The sequence below is a fragment of the Lynx canadensis genome, chromosome A3 (genome assembly GCF_007474595.2).
Source record: "Lynx canadensis isolate LIC74 chromosome A3, mLynCan4.pri.v2, whole genome shotgun sequence".
NCBI lineage: Eukaryota > Metazoa > Chordata > Mammalia > Carnivora > Felidae > Lynx > Lynx canadensis.
In genome coordinates, this window is record NC_044305.1 from 85,320,733 (window position 1) to 85,346,396 (window position 25,664).

General features: G+C 37.3%; 1 protein-coding gene across 2 annotated transcripts in view; it reads left to right on the forward strand.

Annotated features, from left to right (window-relative positions):
- APLF (aprataxin and PNKP like factor) overlaps positions 1–25,664 on the forward strand; it is a 96,400-nt gene that overhangs the window by 62,576 nt on the left and 8,160 nt on the right. For both annotated transcript variants that reach the window (XM_030310735.1, XM_030310734.2), the window contains exon 9: positions 23,846–23,892. In XM_030310735.1, the coding sequence (XP_030166595.1) occupies positions 23,846–23,892 (47 nt within the window). The remainder of the gene's footprint in view (positions 1–23,845; positions 23,893–25,664) is intronic.

A 25,664-nucleotide genomic window follows, 5' to 3' on the forward strand; every position in this document is an offset into this window, starting at 1 on the left:
ATGGCATCTCCTCCAGACAATTAAGTTTCTCAACAGCAAGGACTATTTTATCCTTGTGTCTGCAACTTTGTTTAATGAATGAATGAACTAGAAATAAATCAAAATACCAAAGAAAGTAGTAGTGATTCCAATCTTAGAGAGCTTTAATTCCAAACAGCTATCTTTCTTAGATAAATTTGGAACAGTTTACAGAACCTACTGTTCTATTTGAAGTTGTTACTGTTTCTATGATTGTGGTTTTCAGTTGGAATGCAGGATAATCCTCTGAGGCTAGAAAGAAAAATCAGAAAGCTTATGCCTTATTATTTGAAAATTGCTTTGTTTCATTCCAGCAGAACATCTTGCAGACCTCTGCATATGCAGGTGACATATTTATGAAGAGGGGCATTGCAGGCATTGATAAAAGTATGACAGTTTAAAATTAATTTTATTGCGATAAGGGTATCTATTTAGAGAGAGAAAATTGGAATCCTAATGCACACCATAGTCAAAAACTGGATTCCAGATGGATCATAGAACTAAAACGTGAAAGAAAAAAACAATAAAGCTTTAAAGATATGTGTAAAAACATTATTTCATAGTCCCAGACTAGGAATTGTTTTCTAGAACAAGATAAAAAAGCAATAACTAAAATGGAAGACATTTAATTATTTGACTACATTAAAATTAAGATTTTTTTATACATCAGTAGACACTATTAAGTGAAGATAAGCTACAAAATGAGAAAAAAAAATTGCAACCACATAATTGATAGTTGGTGTATATCCAGAGTACAGAAAGAGGACTTAACCAATTGCTACTGTTTTTCTCTTAGTGACATGTACAGGCTTTTTGTCCAAAAGGAAATCCAAATAGTGAATAAACTTATGAAAAAGTACTCAGTATCATTATTAATTAGGGAAATTTCACACAAGCATGTACACACATGTGCATACATGCACACACAGACACACACACACACCCTTGAAGTAACTAATTCCTTGCTCCCTTTTATTCATTCAACAGATATTTCCCAAAGAATCATTAAATGCCAAGTACTGATGAAACAGTGTTGAGTGAGATTACTTGTAGAAGAAATGTGTGTCTGTCTGTCTGTCTATCTATCTATCTATCTATCTATCTATCTTTAGAATAAAATACCTTTCACAGCTCATGGTGCCATGGTGATATTCCTTTTCCTTTTTAGGGAACTTTAGGGAATATTTTAGGGAACTTTTGTAATATAGAATTTTATTCATATCCATAAGTGGGGGAAATGTAGAACAAGTTCCAATGAAGCCATAATTTGTTTTCAAGTATTCGCCAATATTGTTGCATCTATACTTCCCTCTCCTCCACCTGCTATCCCTACCCCTAGATTATTTTGAAGTAAATCCTTGATGTTGTATCTTTTCATCCCATTTTATTCATAGGTATCTTAGGGTATATCACTAAAAGATAAAGACTTTCTAAAAATATACTACAACACCATTATTAAATAAATATCATTTAGATCCTATCAGGTATCCCAGTTCTCTTATAGTCTGTCTCTCTCTCCCTCTCTTTTTTTTTTCTTTGATTTAGGAGCTAGTTAAGGTCCATATATGGCAAAAGGCAGCCGTGTTTCTTAAGTTATTTAATCAATAGGTTCCTCTTCCTTTTTTTTTCCTTGAATGTATTTGTTGAAGAAAGCTAACCATTTTTTCTTAGGAGTGTCTGATTGTCTGGATTTTGCTGACTGCATTACCAAATTGTCATTTATTATGTTTTCCTGTATTTCCTAATAATTGGTATTTAGAGCTAGAGACTTGATCAGATATCAGTTCTAAAAATTGTAAAAGTTGCCTGGTCCTATGAATATCATGTCCCTCTTAGTCTCTAAACTGCTTCTTGCTATAAAGTCTCCTTTGTCTAATACTTACAAATGTTTAGGGGTTGCTCTTGATATACTATTATTATTAATTTATAATTTAGTTTTGTTGTGGTCATACATTTTTTAGAATTTATAATGTATTGAAATTTGGTTTTGGCTCAGCATATGGTCTGTTTTTGTTGAACATATTATGTGCACTTATATATGCTGTGATTTGGGGGAGTAAGGTTCTGTAAGTGTCAATCTGGACAGGTAGTTATAGTGTTGTTCATGTATTTGTTATCTTTGCTGATTTTTTTCTGTAGTTGTTCTATCAGTTACTGAGAAAAGGATGTGAGAATCTCCACTGTAATTGTGGGTTTGTCTATTTCTTCTCTTAGTTCTGTCAGTTTTAATTAATGTACCACCTGTGGTCTGTCCTCAGTGGAAAAGCCATAAAAATGGGAAACTCACTCAAGCTTCTCCCTTTTTCCATGTATTGACTCCCCTCTGCTTTTGGTAGCTTTCCATTGCCTTAAGATTATGGTTTGTTTGTTTGTTTTTTAAGGTTATTTATTTAATTTTGGAGAGAGAGACAGAAAGAGAGAGAGCACAAGCAAGTGAGGGAAAGGAAGAGAGAGGGGGAAAAAGAGAATTCCAAGCAGGCTCCATACTGTCAGCACAGAGCCCGACATGGGGCTCGAACCCATGAACCCTGAGATCATGACCTGAACTGAATTAAGAGTCGGACACTTAATTAACCAAACCACCCAGGCAGCCCAAGATTATTGTTTTTATATTTTTAACAGAGTATAATTGTTACCTGCGGGAGGTTTAGTCTGATATGATCTCCTTTGTCATTACCAGAAGTAGAACTTCTATTTTGTGTAATATAATATAGCCACTCCAGCTTTCATTGCTTAGTGTTTGTGTGATGTCATTTGTCATCCTTCTACTTTCAACCTGTGTCCTTATGTTTATTTACTTTTTATTTTATTTTTAAAAAAATTTTTAATGTTTATTTATTTGAGAGAGACAGAGCATGTGCAGAGAAGGGGCAGAGAGAGAGGGAGACACAGAATCAGAAACAGGCTCCAGGCTCTGAGCTGTCAGCACAGAGCCCAACACAGGGCTTGAACTCACGAACGGTGAGATCATGACCTGAGCCAAAGTCGGACACCTAACCAACTGAGCCACCCAGGTGCCCCCCTCTGTCCTTACATTTAAAGCCTGTCTCTTGCAAATGACATATAATTGGTTCACTGGTTTTATTTTTAATCCAGTCTGACAGTCTGCATTTTCAGTGGATTGCTAGTCCAATTACATTGAATACAGTTGCTGTGTGTGTGTGTGTGTGTGTGTGTGTGTGTGTGTGTGTGTGTGTTTTGAGAGAGAGAGAACACTCAAACAGGGGAGGGGCAGAGAGGGAGGGAGACAGAGACTCAAGCAGGCTCCACACCCAGGGCAGAGCCCAACACATGGCTCAGTCACACAACAGTGAGATCATGACCTGAGCCCAAATCAAGACTCAGACGCTTAACTGACTGAGCCATCCAGGTGCCCCTAATTGTAGATATTTTTAAGTTTAATTTTATCATTTCACTATTTGTTTTCTACTTGTCCCACATGTTCCTTGTTCCTTTATTCTTTTCCTGGCCTCTTATGGGTTGATCAAGTGTTTTTCATTCCATTTTTTTTCCTTCATTAACTTTTTAGTTATATATTCTTTTTTTCTTTCTTCATTACTTACATTTGATTTTAATAAGCATCATTGACTTATTACAGTCTACTATACAGTTGGTTCTTTTACCACTTCCCAAAGAGAACAGTAATCCTACGAGTCAATTTAAGTTCGTTTACTTTCTCTTTTGCCCTTTTTGAAAAAATATTGCTGTCATATATTTCCACCTCTACATGTGTCAACTTGTAAGGCATTGCTATTATTTTCTTAAGTTTTAAGCATTAGCATTCACTTCCATTTATTGACGTATTTATCATTTTGGGTAGCCTTCATTTATTTCTGAAGTTTTATCCTTTTATCTGGGACAATTTTCTTAGTCGTAGGAACTTCTTTTCATATTTCTTTAGTGAAAATCTTATGGAAGAAGATTCTTTCAGCTTTAATGGGTCTGAAAATGTCCTGATTGATTGATTGTTTGATTGATGACTCTTCACTGGGTGTAGAATTTGAGCTTGACAGTTTTGTTTTCTTTCAGCACTTTGAAGATGTTGTTCCATTGACTCTTGCATCCATAGCTTCTGTTAAAAGTTGATCAAGAGTCACATGTTCTACTGACTGAGCCACCCAGGTTCCCTTCATTGCTTTTACTTTCAACAGTTTAATGTGTTTCTAGATATGATTTTTTTTTTTTACATTTATCCTATTTGGGGTTCACTGAACTTTTTTGAAGGTTGATGTCTTTGTTAGTTTGAGGAGACTGCTTAGCTGTTACCTAGTTTCTCAGATATTACTCTGCCCCATTCTCTGTCCTGTCTCATTCTTCTACTCTAATTAAGCATGCCCCATATGTCTCTTATACATTGTTTTATTATTTCCATTCTTTTTTTTTTTTACACTTCTTTGCTTCAGATTGGATATTTGCTATTGATTGTCTTAGAGTTTAGTAATTCTCTCTTCTCTTGTGTCTAGTCTGCTAATAAACCTATCCAAAAAGTTCATAATTGCAGATATTGCATTTTGTGCATGTTATCTTTCATCAGTGAGGGCCCCCCTCTGTTTGGGTAGGAGCTAGTCATCTCTGTCCAGTTAGAGATTTAGATAAGTAATACCTAGGTTGATATTTTAATAAAACTCAGTCTGCCTTTGGTTTGTCCCTGTTCCTTTGGCATAACTTTTCTAAACTTTTGATGGAAAAGCAGGTTTCTGTCTTCTCAGCTCTGAAACTTCCCTTTGGAGATTTTGAGCTTAGCCACTTAGGCTACCACCACCCCATGCATCCTAAATTCTGACATGTTTCTTGAGGGGAGACTAGTTATGTGTTTGTTGCCAATCCCTTCTCCCTAGTGGGACTTTATCTGTGAAGCACAACATGAATTAGAGATTTCATTCTGCCTTTTTGAAGTTTCAGACACAGACCTTAAACCTCTCATACTTCCCAGGAACTTAGGAAATGTTTCTTAGGAAGAATCAGCCTTGGGGCACCTGGGTGGCTCAGTCGGTTAAGCGTCCGACTTTGGCTCAGATCATGATCTCACACTCTGTGAGTTTGAGCCCCGCGTCAGGCTCTGTGCTGACAGCCCAGAGCCTGCTTCGGATTCTGTGTCTCCTTCTCCCTCTGCCCCTCCCCAGCTTGTGCTCTGTCTCTCTGTGTCTCTCAAAAAAAAAAATAAATGTTTATTTATTATTTAAAGAATAAATGATTCTTTTTTTTTTTTTTTTTTAAAGAAAGAATCAGCCTTGTGTTTGGGGTTCTTTTAGTTTTCAAGGTGTCATGACAACCCTGTAAGACCATGAAAAGCTCTACTCGTTTATCTTCTCTCAACTAGAGTTCCTCCAGGTGACTCAAATCTTATTATTCAGCCCACACTAAGAATTGGTAAAGACCTCTAGGGAAGAAAACAGCCAGTGATTGTCAGATAACCTTGGAAGGGTTTTTTCTCAGTGGAATTTAAATAGTCCAAAATTCTCATTGTTCCCACAGTCCCCTCATAAAAATAATTTTTATAGTTTATCAGTTTTTTCCTACTTCTTAAGAGTATTGGCCTGTGATGATGTTCTATATCCTTCTCAAAATCCAAATGTGCCTATTCTTGAGAAGAATGAACATAAAATACAAAACCTTCTTAAAAATAATCAAACGTTGGGGCGCCTGGGTGGCGCAGTCGGTTAAGTGTCCGACTTCAGCCAGGTCACGATCTCACGGTCCGTGGGTTCGAGCCCCGCGTCGGGCTCTGGGCTGATGGCTCAGAGCCTGGAGCCTGTTTCCGATTCTGTGTCTCCCTCTCTCTCTGCCCCTCCCCCGTTCATGCTCTGTCTCTCTCTGTCCCAAAAATAAATAAACGTTGAAAAAAAAAATCAAACGTCAAATACTGTCAAAAATAGTGTCAAAAATTGCTGCCTTTATGTCATCGGTCTCTTTAAGAGAGGTCAGAGGAGAGAGTAGTCAAGAGAAAATACTCCAATGCCAGTGATCCACATATGCTAATAGAAACTTCCAGATCTATGTCTAAATATATTTATATATTCACAGAGTGTATTTTTTTCATCTGTTGAGCTGCTTGGTGTCTTGATTTAACTTAGAGATAAAATCTGAAGATTTTTTTTCCCTTGTTAATTTTAATTACAGTACAGAGAGACTCTTGGAGAATGTTAGATCTGATTGCTTACTCTGACTACTATTTTACAAATAAGGGAATGGGAACTAAGAAAGGTTAAGTGAGTTACCTAAGACTCCAAAGCCAGTGAGATCAAAACCAAGTTTCTTTCTTCTCTCCTCTGCTCCAGCATTTCTCTTGGCATGGCCTGACTCCACCATTGTAATGCATAGCTTTCTAAAGTATTAAGTAGACTCCACACCCAGCGTATGACTTGAACTCACAACCCTGAGATCAAGACCTGAGCTGAGACCAAGAGTCGAACGCTTAACCAATTGAGCCACCCAGGAGCCCCAGTAGTGGTTATGTTTTATTCAAATGGCAAAGTATTATTTTGGACTTGGAAAAAAAAAACTCCAGATAAGGTACTTTGAAGAAATTGTAAGTTTGTTGGATCAACGAAAATTTTTTGGATCACGCCTAGTTACTGAAACATGATATATATTTATATACTTTTTTTGGTCACATTATTACTATTAGGCAAAAAACACGATGTAGTAAATATGTCATTTATCATAATATAACATCACTTTAGTTTTGCAATTTACTCTTTAACAGTCTTGATTTTCAAGAGTGTATCATTGTTAAGCTGTATACCATTTAGTGCTATTAAAAATGATTAAAGAAGACAATTAGGTAATACAAACAAATTTTATTTAACACTTCATGAAGCAGATGGTCTCCATTCAGAGAACTGCAAAATGGGTTGGAAGGTGGGAAGCTTTTAGAGGATAAAGAATAAAGAACAAGGAAGAGAAAAATTGAAAATATCTGGTTGGCTGGAGCCACTTAGTCAACCTTATTTGAGGTAAGAAGAAACAAGGAAATAAGTATAGAGCCCAGACAGAGTTGGTATGGCATTTGGGGATTGGCAGACTGGATATATTGTGTTTCTGGTCAAGCAGAGCATTTATAGAGACATGAGCATTATCTAAATGTTGTTTTGCTGACGTGATACCTCAGGCAGGAGCGGCACCGTCTCAGGGCTCCTTACTTTTACAATGCTGGAATAGAAGCCTACTGTATCAGAATGATAAAATGTTCTAATTTAGTTTGCTTGAAAGCAAGTTTTTATGTAAATGCGTGCTAGATTTTTTCCTAGAGCCACAGAAGAAAAATATTGAAGTCTCACAGATCATAAAATAACCCACAAAAATCAGCCAGAAATTATTACATTTAGAAAATTATATATGTATGTTTTCTGAAAGTAGAGCTGTGATAAGCCTACATTTGGGAGATGAAATTTACAAGCTGAAACATCTTTGTTTGCTTTTTAATCTTTGAAAATTTGCCTTCACAAAACAGGATAAGAATTATCCTCAAGTAAAAACAATCAGTCTCTCAAGTGAAATACTAGGTTGATTTTTTTTTTCTTTTTGCTTTCTAGTTTTTCCTTCTAATTCCTTGAATGTGTGCAAGTCAGTTTCTCTTTTTGATATATTCAACTGCATACAATACACTAAATAATCTTAGTGTATAAGACTAAATAATATTAGTCTTATAATATTATGTCAGCTACCTAAAGTTATATGGTATTGTATTGTATTTCTAAGTATTGTTGTCTGCAGCCAAAGTTTTTATCATGATAGAGCAAATATGAAAACATATTTGCATATTACAGTAAAAATAAAGATCCCTAAAGCCTATATAAGAGGTTGGTGTTTAAAAAAAGATATAGGGGCCCCTGGGTGGCTCAGTTAAGTGTTCGCCTTTTTTTTTTTTTTTTAAATTTTTTTTTTTTTCAACGTTTATTTATTTTTGGGACAGAGAGAGACAGAGCATGAACGGGGGAGGGGCAGAGAGAGAGGGAGACACAGAATCGGAAACAGGCTCCAGGCTCTGAGCCATCAGGCCAGAGCCTGACGCGGGGCTCGAACTCATGGACCGCGAGATCGTGACCTGGCTGAAGTCGGACGCTTAACCGACTGCGCCACCCAGGCGCCCCAAGTGTTCGCCTTTTGATTCGGACTCAGGTCATGAGCTCATGGTTCGTGAGTTGAGGCCCTGCATCAGGCTTTAGATAGTACAGAGCCTGCTTGGGATTCTCTCTCTCTCCCTCTCTCTCTGCCCCTTCCCCACTCGTGTGCTCTCTCTTGCTCTCTCTCTCTCTCTCTCTCTCTCAAAATAAATACACTTTAATAAATAGATAATTTAAAAAGATACTTAATTATTAAATTTTACTCTTTTCTAGACAACAGGCATTACTAAAATTTTGTTTGACATTCTACTTTTTTAAACCTCACAAAAAGAACTAGTTGATGTTGTTTTAAGTATCTTGCCCATTTAATCTGATTTATTCCTTTTGAGCTGTTTACTACAGTCTGTCAGAAGACTTGCTCAGTTTAATGTTTTTGATTAGGTTAAGGTACTTGTCTGAATTAGAACATTAGATACTTAATATCTAATATAACCTAGTGATTGCTGCGTCTGCCTCTGACACATTCATTTCCTCTGGTGTGTAATAGGATTTAATACAGTGCATTATTCCTGTTCTTGTTTGTTAAATTAAGCACTAACCTTAGTGTGTGTGTACACACACACACACACACACACACACACAAATGAATAGAGTCCATCTTCAGTCAGTTTAGTACAAAAATGTAAAGTCAAACTCACATACATTAACTTAGATTTACAAAACTTAAGGCAGGTATGTGTTATGCAAATGAAAAAGTCGGTGCCTTGTTGTTTTTTGGAAGCCAGTGACCTACTTCTAATTTTTTAAATTATAATACCTTCTAAGAGGGATGATGTAAGGAAGTGTATTAGTTATCAACTGTAAGTGTTCTCATTGTAATGAATCTACAACATGATCTCTATAATTGAAAGAACACAGTGTTTTGCAACAAGCATAAATCATTGTTAAAAAAGTATATTTGAGGGGTGCCTGGGTGGTTCAGTCGGTTGAGCATCCGACTTCGGCTCATGTCATGATCTCACAGTTCATGAGTTCAAGCCCCACGTCGGGGCCTGTGCTGACTGGTTGGAGCCTGGTGCCTGCTTTGGATTCTGTGTCTCTCTCTCTCTCTCTGCCCCTCCCCCACTCACAGTCTGTCTCTGTCCTCAAAAACAAATAAACGTTAAAAAATAAAATAAATAAATAAAAAAAAATAAAAAAAGTATATTTGATAGTAAATTCATTATCTTTTGTTATTTGCTAATCCAAATTTATAGGTATGCTCTAAAATTTCATTCTATCTCCTGTTTTTGAAAAGTGTCCCAAGTTATTGCAATATTATCTTAATTGATCATGTATGCAAACGTATGCTTCAAACCAGGAGATACTGATTTTGGGGAGTTGCTTCATAAAAATTAGGAATGTGTGTTTAGTGTAAATCTGTTATTATTTTATTTGAAGCAAAATGAATAGGTTTTAATAGGGAAAAACTCAGTTGTCTGGTAGTTGAGATTTCCAGAATCAATCATGTGAGACCTGTCAATCATTTTTAGTTAATAATCAAAGTTGATAGTGTCTTATCCACTTTTATAGGATCTGCACACAGAGAGAGTAACCTGTTATTATTTGTGATGCTTGCAGTTCGTTAGTCATGTGTAAGAATATAATCTTAGAAGAAAGTATCTTAGACTAACTACACTGCTTAGCTGTGCAGTGTTACATAAGACATGGCTATACTTTTTTTTAAACTTCATTTAGAAGTAGCAGTAACCACATCAATTATATTTATATAGCCTTGAAAAAATGTACTGGAATGTCTTCTGTGACTTTGTTTTTCTTGGTCCTTTATTTGAATATGCATCTATTTTCATAATAAGAAATTTGATTACCTTTGTTATGTTTAGTGTTAATTGCACATATATAAGAATTTCAGAGTTCTTTTGGCATAGATAGTAAATTGTAATGATATTCAATTAACAAATTGGCTACTTTCTATTATCTCATGCTGGTTACTCTCTTTTTTTATTTAATGAAGACTGTATTTGGTAACTCTTTTTTTTTTCCCTAAATTTTGAGACTTAGATATTTGATAACATAGGATTCATGTTTTTGCTTTAGATTTTAAAATAGATGGTGGCTTTCAAAGATGCAAGATAAATTATTTTGTAATGAAAACAAAAATAATAGTATGATCACTTATTTATTGAGCAAATATTGAGCATCCAATGTACTAGTCACTATTGTAGAAGCTGATGTAAAATAGTACTTCAGGTTCATTTAAAACTTTTGGTATTAAGTTACCAAATCTTTGGAAGTAAACAAAAATTAACAGTATTATTCTGTTCTTGTTACTGTTGCCTAGTTAATCTTTAGGTATTGCATACAGTGGAGAGATAATGGGTTTTTAAGTCGGTGGACTTAGGTTGTAGATGGTTATGCTAACTCTGTGGCATAACTTGGCATGTCATTTGATTTTCCTGGGCTTCAACTCCTCATGAAAACATGGAAAACACAGAGGTTGGATCATTTGTATTCTGGGGTCCTGCACTCAGTAGTGGGGTTATCCAGAACACAGAGCAATTTATTCATATTCATAAAGCGAGACCAGTTATATTCCTGGCTGCTCTTCCTTAACCTTCTTTGCTGTCTCTTCTTTTCTCTACCTGTAATTATCACAGGGCTACAGGGCTTGGTTCTCTGATTGCAGCCCTTCTGTATTCTGTTCTTACTCCTGAGAAGATCTAATTCAATTTAATGACACCAGACTCACACTTTGGTAGTTCAAACTTATTACATCTGAAACAGAACTGTTGATTTTTATCATTAGTAAACAACTCTTCCCCAAGTGTTCACCTGTGTAAATGACTTCACCATTGACACAGTATTTAGGCCTCAAACCTAAAAGCAGCCTTGATGCTTCTCTTTTCTTCACATGACTCATTCAGTCCATCAGTGGTTTTTGCCATTTCAGCCTTGAAAACATATTAAGACCGTGACCATTTCTTACTTCCCCTACCTCTACTATTTGAGTCATAACCACCATCATCTCTTACCTGAACTACTGCAGCAGCTTCTTAACAGATACCCCTGTTTCTCCTCCTGACCTCCAATAGTTCATTTTCCAAGCAACCAGAGTAATTCTCTAAAATTAAGTCCTGTCATGTTTTCTTACTCAAAATCTCCCAATACTTTCCCACAAAACTCTTTATCATAGCTTACAAGCCCTTCTCTGACTTCATTTCCTGCTGTTTTCTTTCTCACCCATTCTCTTTGAGCTACACAAATCTGTGTGTTTTTCCAGATATCCTAGCTTGTTTCCTACCTCAGGGCCTTAGCAAATTTACAGGTATTTTCTATTTCCTATTCCTAGAGTGTTCTTCCTTCCGATATGTATCAAATACCATTATCATAAAAAGCAAAAAATTTTTTTTGAAAATGTGTATTTTAAAATATAACAGCTCCTGAAACCCAGTGTGGTTATGGGTCTATAGTTTTAGGTGTAGAAATTAAAGATTACCATTAATAATTAATAATAATGAGAAAAAAACCAACTCAGAGCCTCAGGATTTTGAGGCCTGCTAAGTTACAGAAAATGCCATTTGTGAAAAAGATGGATGTAAATCTTTTATGAATGAACTCTAAGTATTTCCATTCATTATTAGGAAAAAGTCCTAGTGGAACTTGGCATTATTCTTGAAAGTTATTTCAGATGCTCAATATGTCCCCATGGAGCTGCACAGAATTGCCACTTAGCCTCAACCCAGGGTTGTATGAAAAAGACATTCTGCTTTGTTATGAAATGACTGATTTTTGAAAATGAGATATGCATAGGTAAGTGCTAGAAAATATTATATAAATGTGAGAAGTATGGGGAAAATATTCAATCATAATAATATGTATTATTGAAAGCCAAATCAGGTATTTAGTATTAATTGGCAATTACTTTTACTAACACATAGAGTTTCCAAACATTGTTGACTATCTAAAAGCAAAAGTAATTTCTATTTCTTGTTTTTAGTTTTTAAAAAATGTTTATTTTTGAGAGAGAGAGAGAGAGAGAGAGAGAGAGAGAATAAGTGGGGGAGGGGCAAAGGGAGGGAGACAGAGGATCCAAAGCAGTCTTTGCACTGACAGCAGTGGGCTCAGTGTGGGGCTTGAACTCACAAACTGTGAGATCATGACCTGAGCCAGAACGTCAGGTCGAATAGTCACCCAGGCGCCCCATTAATTTCTTTTTCTATAAAAATAGCTGACACCTGGAATATGCTTAATAACCTACAAGTGTTTATACATATATATACATATTTAACCCTTGGAACAAACCCGTGTGAGGTAAGCAGTATTATCCCTGCTTTACAGATGAGTAAATGATGGCTTGGTTTATAGGACTTGTCCTGAATCACACAACCAGTAAAAGGTATAGTTCAAATTCAAAATCAGCTCTTTTGATCCTGAAACCTGAACCCCTTTCATAGCAATGCCAGTGATCCAGCGTTTAACAAGCCAGGTCAGAACAGGTCCAAGACACATGGCATCCATTTCTTAAGCATTTGTGACTCTGTGTTCCTGTGTTCCTTGCACAGTTGATTGACCAGAGCTAAGTGTCTTATGCTGAGCAGTCGGTATCTCAGGAAACTGATTACAGTGGAGTCTGCTTAATATGATTGTTAGATTTTCATTGTTTCCTGGGGAAGTAATATGAATTGTTAATGGCAGGAAATTCTAACACATTGTAGGCTTAGGTTTGTACAAAAAGGTTCAGTGAGTACTTGGATTATTAACTTTGTGCGAATGTAAAGCAGTTTCAGCACATTGACACTGTTTCCAACCTAATAGAATAGGCATTCTCTGGGATCTTTCCAGTAGAAAAACTGCCTTTCAAAACTGAGGTCTGAAAACATCAGGATCCATCGATTAGGATTTATTTAAAAAAAAATTAAGTATGAACATGAACTGAAAATCTTATCAGTTTAGAAATTCCTAGAAACTGCTTTTTGTATTCCAACCAATTAGAATTTTAAACTTCGATTTGTATTGCAAATGATTCTTTCACATTCTTTTCAACAATTATTGTCTTAAAATAATTTTTAAGTTTATTTATTTTGAGAGAGAGAGCATGCGCATGCATGTGCATCAGTGGGGGAGGGGCAGAGAGAGAGAGGAAGAGAGAGAGAATCCCAAGTAGGCTCTGCACCTTAAGTGAGTGAAGAGCCCGAACGGGGCTCCAAGCCATGAACCGTGAGATCATAATCACAGCCAAAATCAACAGTTGGACACTCAACTGACTGAGCCACCCTGGCACCCCTCAACAATGATTTTCTTAAGAAATAATAGTAAAGCTAGCAAAAACAAGTTTCTTTTTTTCTTATAAAATAGAAAAATATAAAATATTCCATCATTTTGGGAACTCATGTAAAAGCTTAATTAAAAAACTTTTTTCAAAGAAAAGAGTTGATTATATTCTAGTAGATAAATTTGTTAAGATTACCGTTGAATGCCACCTTGTAGAAGGTGCTATAAAAGGTATCGAAAGGTATAAGAAAAACTCTGTGGCTTCCAGTGACTGATTTGATGGATGATAGAGATAAAACACACATGTGCACACACACATTTGTGTTGAAAATTTAGATGACAACTTAAGAAATTATGTAGTGAGTACCAAACAGTAGATATAGATGACATATTCTAGGGCTGTGTCCCAGTGATTATCGGCATTGCCTTTCTGAGGGAGGTGATTTTAACTTAGGCAATGTATACTTAGAATATTCTTGGCAAAAAGGCTGGGAGCAAGTATCTATCAATGGCAAAGAATCAAAAACTACTTCCCCAGAGTAGAAATGAAGGAAGGGTTGAGCTGCAGATAAAGGTTGGGACTGGGATTATGGGGTACCTTGAAGAAGAAGATAATTTAAGAGTTTAACATTCAGAATACTTATTTTTTTAACATTTAAATTGCTACATAAACAAAACATGTCTAAAATTTGTTTTTATTTTGAGTATGTACTTTTGCATGTGATATACTATCTTTTCATTCTTGGCTCATATTCCTCCTGAAGTGTGTCTATTCTGAGAGTTATATTTATCATCAACGAAGAAAATATATTTGGAAATATATCCTAAAGTTCCTAAACAGGAAACTTTTGAACTTATCACAGAGGATAGTTTTTCTTTGTTTTCAAGATAGAGTTTGGCCTCTACATGTGGAAGAGTACCAAATCAACTAGTTGCTTCTGGCCTCCATTGTGGTCTTACACTTGTCTTAAAATAGCAAGTTCTGTGAGAGGGTGGAAACTATTATTAGAGCCTCAAAGAAACATTTCTCTCTCTAAGGCAGATGAAAATCTGTCCATGGAGCTGAAAATCTTTTTTTTGTTTTCTGAGTACAAAGTTTCATAATACATTTCTCTGCTCTTTTTGGAATATATAAGTATTAAGCTTTTTTTTTTTTTTTTTTTTTTTTTTTTTTTTTTTTTTTTTTTTTTTTTTTAGAAATCTTTCATTCTGAAATGGTTTGCCTAGGTAGTATGTAAGGTTAGATTATGTAGATGGGGTATATGAGTGCAATTATGGATGTGTTTCAGGATAATAGAGAAGACAGGGGGCGCCTGAGTGGTTCAGGGGATTGAGTGTCCAACTCTTGATTTTGGCTCAGGTCGTGATCTCATGGTTTATGGGATCGAGCCCTGCATTGGGCTCCATGCTGATGGCGCAGAGCCTGCTTGGGGTTCTCTCTCTCTCTCCCTCTCTCTGCCCCTCCCCTGCTTATGCGCTCACTCTCTCTCTCTCTCAAAATAAATAAAATAAACTTAAATAAAAAAGATAATAGAGAAGGGGAACCACCTTCTGCAAACTTGAGGTTGAATCACTACCTGCTCCCCACCCGCATCTGCCTTTTAAAAATGTTGTTTTCACTTTCAGTCTATCTGGCATTGACAACTGTTATCAGCAGTCTTTTAACTGGTATTTGGTGCGTAAACTGTACTTGAGTCTCTGTTAAGTCCTTGGTTTCATTTCTGTACTTTTTTTATTTGAGTGTAATTGACACACAATGTTACATTAGTTTCAGGTATACAACCTAGTGATTCAACAAGTTTATATATGCTGACCACAGTGTAGTAGCCATCTGTCACCATCACTCTTACAGTATCATTGACTATATTCCTTATTTTGTGCCATTTATTCACATGACTTGTTCATTCTATAACTGGAAGCTCTCCTTCACCCATTTTTGTCCATCCCCCAGTTCCCTCCCCTCTGGTAACTGTCAGTTTGTTCCTGGTGTTTATAGGTCTGATTCTGATTTTGTTTGTTTATTCATTTGTTTTTTTTTTTTTTATTCCACGTGAGAGTGAAATCATATAGTATTTGTCTTTCTCTGTCTTATTTCACTTAGCATAATACCCTCTAGGGCCATACATGTTATTTATTGCAAATGGCACAATTTCATCCATTTTTATGGCTATGTAATATTCTGGTGTGTGTGTGTGTGTGTGTGTGTGTGTGTGTGTGTGTGTGTGTGTGTGTATGTATATATACACACACACACTACATCTTCCTTATCCATTTGTCTATCGATGGACTCTTAGGTTGCTTCCATATCTTGGCTATTGTAAAGAATGCTGCAGTAAACATATGGTGCATATATCCTTTGGAATTAGTGTTTTTCTTTCTTTGGGTAAATACCCAGTAGTGGAATTATTGGATCATATGGTATTTCTACTTTTAATTTTTTGAGGAACCTCCATACCATTTTGGAAGAGGCTCTGGTGGCAAACAATTAAGACTGTATTTAACTTTTTAATATTTCTTTTCTTTTCTTTTTTTTTTCTTTTTTATGAAATTTATTGACAAATTGGTTTCCATACAACACCCAGTGCTCATCCCAAAAGGTGCCCTCCTCAATACCCATCACCCACCCTCCCCTCCCTCCCACCCCCCATCAACCCTCAGTTTGTTCTCAGTTTTTAACAGTCTCTTATGCTTTGGCTCTCTCCCACTCTAACCTCTTTTTTTTTTTTTTTCCTTCCCCTCCCCCATGGGTTCCTGTTAAGTTTCTCAGGATCCACATAAGAGTGAAACCATATGGTATCTGTCTTTCTCTGTATGGCTTATTTCACTTAGCATCACACTCTCCAGTTCCATCCACGTTGCTACAAAAGGCCATATTTCATTTTTTCTCATTGCCACATAGTATTCCATTGTGTATATAAACCACAATTTCTTTATCCATTCATCAGTTGATGGACATTTAGGCTCTTTCCATAATTTGGCTATTGTTGAGAGTGCTGCTATGAACATTGGGGTACAAGTGCCCCTATGCATCAGTACTCCTGTATCCCTTGGATAAATGCCTAGCAGTGCTATTGCTGGGTCATAGGGTAGGTCTATTTTTAGTTTTCTGAGGAACCTCCACACTGCTTTCCAGAGCGGCTGCACCAATTTGCATTCCCACCAACAGTGCAAGAGGGTTCCCGTTTCTCCACATCCTCTCCAGCATCTATAGTCTCCTGATTTGTTCATTTTGGCCACTCTGACTGGCGTGAGGTGATACCTGAGTGTGGTTTTGATTTGTATTTCCCTGATAAGGAGCGACGCTGAACATCTTTTCATGTGCCTGTTGGCCATCTGGATGTCTTCTTTAGAGAAGTGTCTATTCATGTTTTCTGCCCATTTCTTCACTGGGTTATTTGTTTTTCGGGTGTGGAGTTTGGTGAGCTCTTTATAGATTTTAGATACTAGCCCTTTGTCCGATATGTCATTTGCAAATATCTTTTCCCATTCCGTTGGTTGCCTTTTAGTTTTGTTGGTTGTTTCCTTTGCTGTGCAGAAGCTTTTGATCTTCATAAGGTCCCAGTAATTCACTTTTGCTTTTAATTCCCTTGCCTTTGGGGATGTGTTGAGTAAGAGATTGCTACGGCTGAGGTCAGAGAGGTCTTTTCCTGCTTTCTCCTCTAAGGTTTTGATGGTTTCCTGTCTCACATTTAGGTCCTTTATCCATTTTGAGTTTATTTTTGTAAATGGTGTGAGAAAGTGGTCTAGTTTCAACCTTCTGCATGTTGCTGTCCAGTTCTCCCAGCACCATTTGTTAAAGAGGCTGTCTTTTTTCCATTGGATGTTCTTTCCTGCTTTGTCAAAGATGAGTTGGCCATACGTTTGTGGGTCTAGTTCTGGGGTTTCTATTCTATTCCATTGGTCTGTGTGTCTGTTTTTGTGCCAATACCATGCTGTCTTGATGATGACAGCTTTGTAGTAGAGGCTAAAGTCTGGGATTGTGATGCCTCCTGCTTTGGTCTTCTTCTTCAAAATTCCTTTGGCTATTCGGGGCCTTTTGTGGTTCCATATGAATTTTAGGATTGCTTGTTCTAGTTTCGAGAAGAATGCTGGTGCAATTTTGATTGGGATTGCATTGAATGTGTAGATAGCTTTGGGTAGTATTGACATTTTGACAATATTTATTTTTCCAATCCATGAGCAGGGAATGTCTTTCCATTTCTTTAAGTCTTCTTCAATTACCTTCATAAGCTTTCTATAGTTTTCAGCATACAGATCCTTTACATCTTTGGTTAGATTTATTCCTAGGTATTTTATGCTTCTTGGTGCAATTGTGAATGGGATCATTTTCTTTATTTGTCTTTCTGTTGCTTCATTGTTAGTGTATAAGAATGCAACTGATTTCTGGACATTGATTTTGTATCCTGCAACTTTGCTGAATTCATGTATCAGTTCTAGCAGACTTTTGGTGGAGTCTATCGGATTTTCCATGTATAATATCATGTCATCTGCAAAAAGCGAAAGCTTGACTTCATCTTTGCCAATTTTGATGCCTTTGATTTCCTTTTGTTGTCTGATTGCTGATGCTAGAACTTCCAGCACTATGTTAAACAACAGCGGTGAGAGTGGGCATCCCTGTCGTGTTCCTGATCTCAGGGAAAAAGCTCTCAGTTTTTCCCCGTTGAGGATGATGTTAGCTGTGGGCTTTTCATAAATGGCTTTTATGATCTTTAAGTATGTTCCTTCTATCCCGACTTTCTCAAGGGTTTTTATTAAGAAAGGGTGCTGGATTTTGTCAAAGGCCTTTTCTGCATCGATTGACAGGATCATATGGTTCTTCTCTTTTTTTTTGTTAATGTGATGTATCACGTTGATTGATTTGCGAATGTTGAACCAGCCCTGCATCCCAGGAATGAATCCCACTTGATCATGGTGAATAATTCTTTTTATATGCTGTTGAATTCGATTTGCTAGTATCTTATTGAGAATTTTTGCATCCATATTCATCAGGGATATTGGCCTGTAGTTCTCTTTTTTTACTGGGTCTCTGTCTGGTTTAGGAATCAAAGTAATACTGGCTTCATAGAATGAGTCTGGAAGTTTTCCTTCCCTTTCTATTTCTTGGAATAGCTTGAGAAGGATAGGTATTATCTCTGCTTTAAATGTCTGGTAGAACTCCCCTGGGAAGCCATCTGGTCCTGGACTCTTATTTGTTGGGAGATTTTTGATAACCGATTCAATTTCTTCGCTGGTTATGGGTCTGTTCAAGCTTTCTATTTCCTCCTGATTGAGTTTTGGAAGAGTGTGGGTGTTCAGGAATGTGTCCATTTCTTCCAGGTTGTCCAATTTGTTGGCATATAATTTTTCATAGTATTCCCTGATAATTGTTTGTATCTCTGAGGGATTGGTTGTAATAATTCCATTTTCATTCATGATTTTATCTATTTGGGTCATCTCCCTTTTCTTTTTGAGAAGCCTGGCTAGAGGTTTGTCAATTTTGTTTATTTTTTCAAAAAACCAACTCTTGGTTTCGTTGATCTGCTCTACAGTTTTTTTAGATTCTATATTGTTTATTTCTGCTCTGATCTTTATTATTTCTCTTCTTCTGCTGGGTTTAGGCTGCCTTTGCTGTTCTGCTTCTATTTCCTTTAGGTGTGCTGTTAGATTTTGTATTTGGGATTTTTCTTGTTTCTTGAGATAGGCCTGGATTGCTATGTATTTTCCTCTCAGGACTGCCTTCGCTGCGTCCCAAAGCGTTTGGATTGTTGTATTTTCATTTTCGTTTGTTTCCATATATTTTTTGATTTCTTCTCTAATTGCCTGGTTGACCCACTCATTCGTTAGTAGGGTGTTCTTTAACCTCCACGCTTTTGGAGGTTTTCCAGACTTTTTCCTGTGGTTGATTTCAAGCTTCATAGCATTGTGGTCTGAAAGTATGCATGGTATAATTTCAATTCTTGTAAACTTATGAAGGGCTGTTTTGTGACCCAGTATATGATCTATCTTGGAGAATGTTCCATGTGCACTCGAGAAGAAAGTATATTCTGTTGCTTTGGGATGCAGAGTTCTAAATATATCTGTCAAGTCCATCTGATCCAATGTCTCATTCAGGGCCCTTGTTTCTTTATTGACTGTGTGTCTAGATGATCTATCCATTTCTGTAAGTGGGGTGTTAAAGTCCCCTGCAATTACCACATTCTTATCAATAAGGTTGCTTCTGTTTATGAGTAATTGTTTTATATACTTGGGGGCTCCGGTATTCGGCGCATAGACATTTATAATTGTTAGCTCTTCCTGATGGATAGACCCTGTAACTATTATATAATGTCCTTCTTCATCTCTTGTTACAGCCTTTAATTTAAAGTCTAGTTTGTCTGATATAAGTATGGCTACTCCAGCTTTCTTTTGGCTTCCAGTAGCATGATAAATAGTTTTCCATCCCCTCACTCTGAATCTAAAGGTGTCCTCAGGTCTAAAATGAGTCTCTTGTAGACAGCAAATAGATGGGTCTTGTTTTTTTATCCATTCTGATACCCTATGTCTTTTGGTTGGCGCATTTAATCCGTTTACATTCAGTGTTATTATAGAAAGATACGGGTTTAGAGTCATTGTGATGTCTGTATGTTTTATGCTTGTAGTGATGTCTCTGGTACTTTGTCTCACAGGGTCCCCCTTAGGATCTCTTGTAGGGCTGGTTTAGTGGTGACAAATTCCTTCAGTTTTTGTTTGTTTGGGAAGACCTTTATCTCTCCTTCTATTCTAAATGACAGACTTGCTGGATAAAGGATTCTCGGCTGCATATTTTTGCTGTCTAGCACCCTGAAAATCTCGTGCCAATTCTTTCTGGCCTGCCAAGTTTCAAAAGAGAGATCAGTCACGAGTCTTATAGGTCTCCCTTTATATGTGAGGGCACGTTTACCCCTTGCTGCTTTCAGAATTTTCTCTTTATCCTTGTATTTTGCCAGTTTCACTATGATATGTCGTGCAGAAGATCGATTCAAGTTACGTCTGAAGGGAGTTCTCTGTGCCTCTTGGATTTCAATGCCTTTTTCCTTCCCCAGTTCAGGGAAGTTCTCAGCTATTATTTCTTCAAGTACCCCTTCAGCACCTTTCCCTCTCTCTTCCTCCTCTGGAATACCAATTATGCGTATATTATTTCTTTTTAGTGTATCACTTAGTTCTCTAATTTTCCCCTCATACTCCTGGATTTTTTTATCTCTCTTTTTCTCAGCTTCCTCTTTTTCCATAACTTTATCTTCTAGTTCACCTATTCTCTCCTCTGCCTCTTCCATCCGAGCTGTGGTGGTTTGCATTTTGTTTTGCATTTCATTTAAAGCGTTTTTCAGCTCCTCGTGACTGTTCCTTAGTCCCTTGATCTCTGTAGCAAGAGATTCTCTGCTGTCCTGTATACTGTTTTCCAGCCCAGCGATTAATTTTATGACTATTATTCTAAATTCACTTTCTGTTATATTATTTAAATCCTTTTTGATCAGCTCATTAGCTGTTGTTATTTCCTGGAGATTCTTCTGAGGGGAATTCTTCCGCTTGGTCATTTTGGATAGTCCCTGGTGTGGTGAGGACCTGCAGGGCACTTCCCCTGTGCTGTGGTGTATAACTGGAGTTGGTGGGCGGGGCCGCAGTCAGTCCTGATGTCTGCCCCCAGCCCACCGCTGGGGCCACAGTCAGACTGGTGTGTGCCTTCTCTTCCCCTCTCCTAGGGGCGGGATTCACTGTGGGGTGGCGTGGCCCGTCTGGGCTACTTGCACACTGCCAGGCTTGTGATGCTGGGGATCTGGCATATTAGCTGGGGTGGGAAGGCAAGGTGCACGGCAGGAGGGGGGGCAGGCTTAGCTCGCTTCTCCTTAGGTGATCCACTTCAGGAGGGGCCCTGTGGCAGCCGGAGGGAGTCAGATCCGCTGCCGGAGGTTTGGCTCCGCAGAAGCACAGAGTTGGGTGTTTGCGCGGAGCGAGCAATTTCCCTAGCCGGAACCGGTTCCCTTTGGGATTTTGGCTGGGGGATGGGCGGGGGAGATGGCGCTGGCGAGCGCCTTTGTTCCCCGCCAAACTGAGCTCTGTCGTCCGGGGGCTCCGCAGCTCACCCTCCCTTTGTCCTCCAGCCTTCCCGCTTTCCGAGCAGAGCTGTTAACTTATGACCTCCCAGACGCTAAGTCGCGCTTGCTGTCGGAACACAGTCCGTCAGGCCCCTCCGCTTTTGCAAGCCGGACTCGGGGGCTCTGCTTGGCTGGCGAGCCGCCCCTCCGCCCCGGCTCCCTCCCGCCAGTCCGTGGAGCGCGCACCGCCTCGCCGCCCTTCCTACCCTCTTCCGTGGGCCTCTCGTCTGCACTTGGGTCCGGTGACTCCGTTCTGCTAATCCTCTGGCGGTTTTCTGGGTTATTTAGGCAGGTGTAGGTGGAATCTAAGTGATCAGCAGGACGCGCGGTGAGCCCAGCGTCCTCCTACGCCGCCATCTTCCGAAAGCTCTCTTTTCTTAATTATTAAAGGCAAAGTGGGAAAAGACAGGACTGCTTAAGACCTGAAAAAAAAATACATTTTAAAAAGAAGGAGAGGAGTTCTTGGTTGGCTCAGTTGGTTGTGTCTGACTCTTGGTTTTGGCTTGGGTTATGATCCTGCAGTTTTGTGGGTTCAAGCCCTGTGTCAATCTCTGCACTGATGGCATGGAGCCTGCTTGGGATTCACTGTCTCCTCTGTCTCCCTGCCCCTCCCCTACTTGCACTGTCTCTCTCAAAATAAATAAATAAACTTTAAAAAAATTTTTTAAAAAAAGAAAAAGTTTTAAATCTCAAAAGACCATAAATAGTAACAACAACAACAACAACAACAACAACAACAACAACAATGGAGCATCTGTGTAGAGGGTTAACATTTGAAGAATCTCGATGAAGGTATATGGAATTTCAGGGTACTAATCTTGCTACTTTTTAGTATGTTTGATATTTTTTTTTCAAAACAAAAAGCTACCAGTGTGTTTAATTTTAACACACACACACACACACACACACACACACACACACACACACAGAGTTTTTAAAAGGTTACCCAGAATAATCTCAGATGACCAACGGTCTTTTTCTAGATTATTGATGAAGAATAATTTTGTTGTTAATGTCCCTCATGTGTCTGTTCTTCCTCCCCTGACTTGTCCAGCATTAATTGAATTTTAATTCAGGCTGAATTAAACACGTCAGCAAGGAAAGGTCTTCCCACAAATCATCACAGCAGCTTTGTTCATTTGCACTTCTCTTTGCCGCATTTAAGTTGTCCAGTTTATTTCTCTCAACTTTGAAGTTTCTTTTCCATTAAAAGGTCACATTTGGGTTAATTATCCCAAATACACAATCTTTTGTAGAATCTTTTTTCCACTTTTCAAAACTGTTGAGTTATGGCCCTAATTAACTGTGTGGTTGCAATCTTATACTGTATTAAATGCTATCCTAAAAAGAAGAGATATTAGCAATAAGCAATGTCACTGACACTTGACACAGAGACTGACATACAATTAGTGCCCCATGACTATTTCTGGAACCAGTGATGGATGTGTCAATGGCTAACATTAATTACTTACAACTTATTGCGTCCTTAGACTAAGGACTTGCTCCGTATTCTTCATGAATTCTCACAACAGCTTCGTATGAGCGGTGCACCTCAGCACATACCTATTGTCAGTGTCCCCCAGCTCTCCCATATTAGCCCACCATAGAGAGGTACTCATCAAGCTGATAGTGATGGACCAGTTACTGCCTTGGATTTTGTGCTGCTTGGGCAGTTTATTAGCTAAATGCTATTTTATTCACGTTTAGCTAATAAAATAATAGAAGAGATCATGAGTACGTATAATAAAAAATAGATATCCAAACAGTAGTTTCCGTTTGACTTTGGAATATGTCATATGAATTTCTCAATGCAAATTAACTTTTCTGTATCCTCATAACAACTGGCAATCTTTAGAGATATGACTTAAGTGCTTTGGTCTTTGGATTCAAGAAGAGCCTTAGAAGTATCCTCTTAGACATTACATGCATACACACATAGACACACATATTTGATACTTTGTGTTCTATGTTTTATACACTACTTTACATTATATTTTTATATATGGTATATGGCATTGACATTTTAGAAATACAGTATTGTATTTTGGGAATATGATATGTTGTATTTTATTTGTCTTATACTGTTTTTCTCTAGTAAGTCTTGAGGTAAAAATTTTGGTTCACCAGGATATCTTTGCATCTGCCCAGCAGATATTTCCTCAGAAATATGCCCAGCATGTAGTAGGCACTTAATAAATGTTGTAATTAAAAAGCAGATGCTTCATACAACATAGTGACTATAGTTAACAACAATAACAAAAAAGCAAATGCTTTTCAATAAGACACTTATTGGGACCTAATTTTTATTTGTAGGTTAGTGTTCTAGTTTAATTTAAATAGTCTTTACTAATATTTAGTGATTGGAAAAATCTTATATTTTCCTTTTTTTTTTTTTTTTAGGAAGAATCCCCAGCACAAGATAGAATATAGACATAGTACACATCCAGGTAAGTAATTTTACTTGAGTAAACTCAAAATGAAACTGTCAAATGATTCTCTTGTTGAACCTAGATGTAGTTTCCACTTATGTGAATTTTTTTTTATCTCTGCCTCCATGAATTTGCTGATTTTAATGATTTTTCTTAGATGAAAAATAGTGATAAATTTTTTGTGTAGCAGAGGTTTTCTACAATCACTGCATCACAATGTATATGTATCCTTGTATCTGTTTTGATTCTTTTGTTTGCCAGTACCTGAAAACATGATCTCAAACTAGCCTAAATGGTAATGAGAACTTACTGACTTCTTTAAGTGAAAAATCCAGAAGTAGAGATGGATTTAGATAAGATTTACTGCTTTGACTCATTAGTAATGTCAATATTGTCACCAGTGACCCAATATCCTTTCATCATTCTGTCTTGAGAGGCATCATTATTATCCTAAGACTGGCTCCTGTCCCAACGAAGGAACTATGTGCATCCTTATTCAGCACCCATGTTTATATGTAAGGAGAGAGAGAGGATGAATAACTTTAGCTCTCACTGTTCCTACGAAGAATCAGCAAATTCGCTTTTTTTACTGGTTTAGATCACATTCTTACTCTTGGACCAATCACTATGACCACTGATTAGTTTGTACCATCCCTGGAACCAAGATAGGGTCACTGCAGGGATCCCTAACAGAAACTAAAGTTTTGGAAGAAGGAGAGGGAGGGAGGACAGATACCAGAGAAGCAATGATCAAGTGTCCTTCAGTCCTAGGTACAGCAGTTCTATTTTACCTTCTCTTTCCCCTGATTCCAAACTCTAATATTTTTTACCTTTAACAGATTCTGGCTTCTTCATATCATTTATATAGTGCAGAGGCCAATTCAGCATACAGTATTTCTGCCCACAGAGTGAGAGAATAAAATGCATACTATACAGGCTATGACCCCATGCACTTGTGTGTGCGTAAACATAACTACCTTGTAACCAAGTGATGAAAATAATGAATTTCACCATAAGAGAATTCCACTTGAAATTTCTCATTGAAACACACTTTCATGCTTTAGTACTCCAGACACAAATAACTCATTTTATCTGAGCTAATAGGGTATAGAGGTTATATGTTACACTTTTTTTTTTTTTTTTTTTTTACTGGGGCTATATCTAGTGATATAGCATGTATGGTGGTTAAGTGAACTTTCCTTCCAGGAGTCATGTAATGTATAGCAATTAGAGCTATATTTCACTGACAAAGTTTAACACTGTCCCATGAAAAGGCATTTGACACATCTGTATTTTTATAGAAATAGGAACCATTTTCCTAAAAGTTATCAATATGCATCAGATGGCATAGTTAAAAATATCTGAATTTTCTTTGAAAAGTCTCTTTGAATTATTATTAGAGAATCTTCTGAAGGAAGACATATTTTTGCAACAGCTATAAGAAAAACTTTTCAATGGAAAGACAGTTTTCTTAAAAAGTATAGATAGTTTTATTTTTAATCTACTTTCAAGGGTTGTTACATGGCAATGTAGTCAGAACATTCTTCCTGTTCTAAAACTTACAAATTAGGTTTTCTGGAGTATTTCAAATATTAAATTGAATGTTGGGGGGTCTCATTGTATTTCTTAACTTAGAGATATTTAACACTGAATTCTAACATCCTTGTTTTTCTCATCTCCCAAATCCTTAAAGTTTAACATCGCCCAAGTTCTTAATCATGTTTGTATACCTAATTTGTTGTACACTTACTTATTCATTTATTATGTCTTCCAAGTGAGCAGAGTTACAG